General features: G+C 42.3%; 1 protein-coding gene across 10 annotated transcripts in view; it reads right to left on the bottom strand.

Annotated features, from left to right (window-relative positions):
- Positions 1 to 3,706, bottom strand: part of LOC106109821 — a 53,288-nt gene that overhangs the window by 6,016 nt on the left and 43,566 nt on the right. For 4 of the 10 annotated variants that reach the window (XR_001226039.1, XR_001226032.1, XR_001226037.1 and 1 more), the window contains one exon: positions 243 to 335. The exons of 1 other annotated variant lie outside the window; for it this stretch is intronic. Coding sequence is in view for 1 of the 9 variants with exons in the window: in XM_013291440.1 (XP_013146894.1) it covers positions 249 to 335 (87 nt within the window). In the remaining 8 variants the exon portion in view is untranslated. 5 more of the 10 variants (XR_001226035.1, XR_001226036.1, XR_001226034.1 and 2 more) reach the window with 5 other exon arrangements.

The following is a 3,706-nucleotide window of genomic DNA, read 5'->3' as shown; positions in this document are numbered from 1 at the left end:
GGCAGCGCGGGACGCGAGGCGCGGGGCGCGGTGAGCTCGCTATCGGCGCGGACGCAAGGTGCACCTTATCGCGCTATTGTTCGCGCCGACAGATTTATAACTTCCCTTTGCCCTCGATAAGGGCCCGTGACCCGTGGGAGCACCTTCTACTTCTAAACTACATAAACAAACTGACGGTCGATCGATTATTTCATCGGATCGGAAGTGTTTAGTCTATTTTTATGAAATAAGTGCATACGTACACGTACTGTAAAGTTGGCGTGATGTTTCAAGGGACACGGGGTGTCGGCGGCGGCGCCGGGCCCGGGGCTGATGTTGGGTACTCCCTTTTTGCGCTGGAAAAAGCAAACACTTATCATGAACAAACAATGAATGTTGTATAAAATATTTTGACAAACAAACGAACTAATATCTATACCAATTATAACGAACACCTTACATGCTACTTATGATTTTACAATCTCTCCAATTATGGTATGAAAACCTGTGAGAAAAATATTTGTGTACTCGATGTTATGTTACTTATTTTACTATTGTTTTGAAAATTTGAAACAATATCAATAGGTTTGAAATGTAAGAGAGTGGGTAGAGCACGGGTAGAGGCTGCAGCAACGTGCATTGCACACATGGGAGTTCTGCATTGGTGAAATAGACTGACGTTACAGTAGACAGCTGCTGGGGCAATATCACACCGACATTGGATTGATTGATAAAAATTTTGTTTTAAAAGTTCACGTGAATAGTATTTTTTTTTTTCAAAATAAGTGATTTCCTTTGCACTTTTTTGTAGTAACTAGATTCATTTTATTACCGAAACATGTAAACACAACTTTAATTATTTATTTGCATGTAATTCCTAATTCTTAAACAAATAAAAATATCATATAACAAACTACAAGAACATAAAATAAGACTTGCTACAGTCGCTTCATGTGAACAGAAATCTGAAGTAGGAACATTCTACGTTTTTCTTATAAATAAGACTTATGGCCTAAAAGAAGTAGGTTTAGAGGGTAAAGGAATTCGTTTTGCTTGTGAAATTGTTAAAACTTTCTTGAGGTATTATTATAAAATTATTAAAAATGGAGCTACGGGGGCACTTAACATCTAGTAACTCTTTCTTAGGTACACCTATGATATTACATTCGGTCGTTTTATTTTATTTTATTTTTCTAATTTAATCATTAAACATTAAATACATGTGTACAAAACGTTAAATTTAAAAATTACCCTTTCTATTTTATATCACATACATTTTTCTCGTCGTTTGGTGTTTGTAAAACGAGCAATATTCGTGTTTGTCTAGCGCGTCACGACCGCGTCTCGGTGACGTGACGACAAGGGGTGTTGCGGCGAGGCGGCGAGGCGACGGCGGAATGCGGCTAACGGTCCTTCGAGCTCCGAGCGTAACGTTCCCAGGCCGGCGCGCCGATCGACGCCTCGAGATAAGCCCCATCTCCTGTACGAAACCCAATAAGCCGTTTCCTCGAAGCTCTCACGAGAGCGCCGCTCGCGCAACAAAAAAAAATATAACCAAAAACGAACAAAAAATCCCCGTGAATAAGGCGGGAGCGCGAAACAAGAATGGGCCCAGTTCTGGGAAGGCTCGGCGCCGGTGCGGTCTTTACGTCCTTTATAATGATCGCTTTTTGTGGAGCGACCCTCGATGCGTTATCGTGGGACCGAGTCCCGAGCGGCGAGCGCCGAACCGTACGTCCCGACGGCTTTGCGATGCGGAGACTCGCCGCCGCCGCCATTACGGATGCCCAAAACGTGTTCGGTCTTCCTCACCAAAAATTATCTATTGGTTTGAGAACTGTTCGTGTAAGGTCGGGTCAGTGCAGCCTTAAGACCGAGTCTCCAATAATATCCTCGTAGCGGCCGCAGCAGGAAAGGAAACGCTTGCAACACCGTGCTGTGGGGGCCGCCGGAAGCGGAGGCGCTGGGGCCGCGCGGGTCCGTGGGCGTCGCAGCCTAATTAATGTACGGTAGATCGTCGACAGTGTGATGTGAGGCAGGCGATGGCGAGTGGGTGCCGACGTCACCGCCGTGACTCAGGCCGGTGACGTCGCATACCTGACTCATTCCCACTCACATTCTCCCGCTAATTTCCTCTACGCGGAATTCTCAGACGAAAAGCGAAATTTCATAGTGCACAGCTTTCGAGTTCGACAACGATACTGTTGTTATCCACGAAAAGTCTAATTCGGTGACTTCGAAATTGAAAAAAAAAAACAAAAACTTATTTTAATAAACATATTAAAGCATAATTGACGAATAACAGCGTATTTCACTACAATGAAACAGAAGCTTGGTAGGTAGAACTTGAGTTCATTCATATAATTTGGAAATGATAAAAAATACACAAGGCTTGTTTGCATTTGATTAGTTTCATGTATATCTAAAACATTAATCATGTAACAAATTAATACAAGGCATTAGAAATAATACTAAAATTAATAAATAGTGTAACCCGTGCGTTAAAAATTGCTATTCTCGGTTTTATATATTTTTTTAATGTTGTATGAAAAACTTGTCATCTCAAACATTTAAGTTTAGTTTTCTTAGTACTGCATTTTCTATTTATTAGTTAACATTTGTAAACTGCAAAATATTTACTTATTTCTTTGTAGACTCAGAGCCATTTTTAATAGGCATTAAGAATCTCATCTGGCAATTAAGAAACAGACAGCCAATAGAGTAGGTTCGCACTAATATATTAGCAATTTCTGCAAAATCTCTCTTATTTTTATAAAATCTTACATGTGTATTTAGGGCCATGAACGCTGTAAAGCGTAAGGCAACATTGATAAGCACTAGAGTTTTATTTAACTATGTTAACTTGTGAAATTCAAAACACATCCTTGTGTAAGTTTACGGAAGTGAAGTAGCTATAGAGCTATAGTTATGGGAGGCATAAAGCACTAGGCAGAGGCAGTCGGCAGCAGAGCGCGGCCGGGCGGGCTGGCGCGGCGGGCCGGCGCGGAGGGCGGCGGCCCGACCGCGGCCGCTTATCATTGCTACTATTCAATCGAGCTTGTCATTTCACTCATAGGTACACAATGTGTTCATAATTGTACTCCCTGCATTACTAGGTATTTTCGCCAGCAACAGATTAATAGTTTTTTTAAAAGTCTTGTTACGAAAATAATTTTTTCAAAGATAAAAAAAATAGGAATCTTAACATTTGCAATTTCAAATGAAATACCAACTATTATCGACATCAATTTCAATGTTTGCCTTGTGGAATAGAAAATGGAAATGCCTAATGGAAAAGATCTGCCTCAAAAGTGAATTCATGAGTAAAAGAGAGAAAATAAAGAAAACAGTTTCAATCTTACGCGACAATATGTAAAATCCATTGAATAAAAGCGCAAAACCACAATTGAAGTCACTTTGCACATAATTTCACAGCTAGCGGACACCGCTCGGTGGAAGTAACGACACTCGCGTTCATGGTAACGTTCGCGTCGCTCGGCGCTCGGCACTCAGCGCGGGCCAAGCGCGGCGGCGGTTCGGCGCTCCGGCGGCGTTCGCACAACACCCGATAATACAAAAAGAAGTCAGAGGTTAAGATGTTATCGATGGAGACATGAATATTCGAAGACGCGAGGGTCACGAGTGAGCGGTCGGCGTAGCATCGCGGCGCGGCGTGAATGGAACGACCGACATTTTATGAATCGAGAGCCGTCGCTCATTGACCTAA

Source organism: Papilio polytes, unplaced genomic scaffold (assembly GCF_000836215.1).
Source record: "Papilio polytes unplaced genomic scaffold, Ppol_1.0 DF821067.1, whole genome shotgun sequence".
Taxonomy (NCBI): Eukaryota; Metazoa; Arthropoda; class Insecta; order Lepidoptera; family Papilionidae; genus Papilio; species Papilio polytes.
The sequence above is the reverse complement of the archived record's forward strand: the minus strand, read 5'-3'. Positions and strand labels throughout refer to the sequence as shown.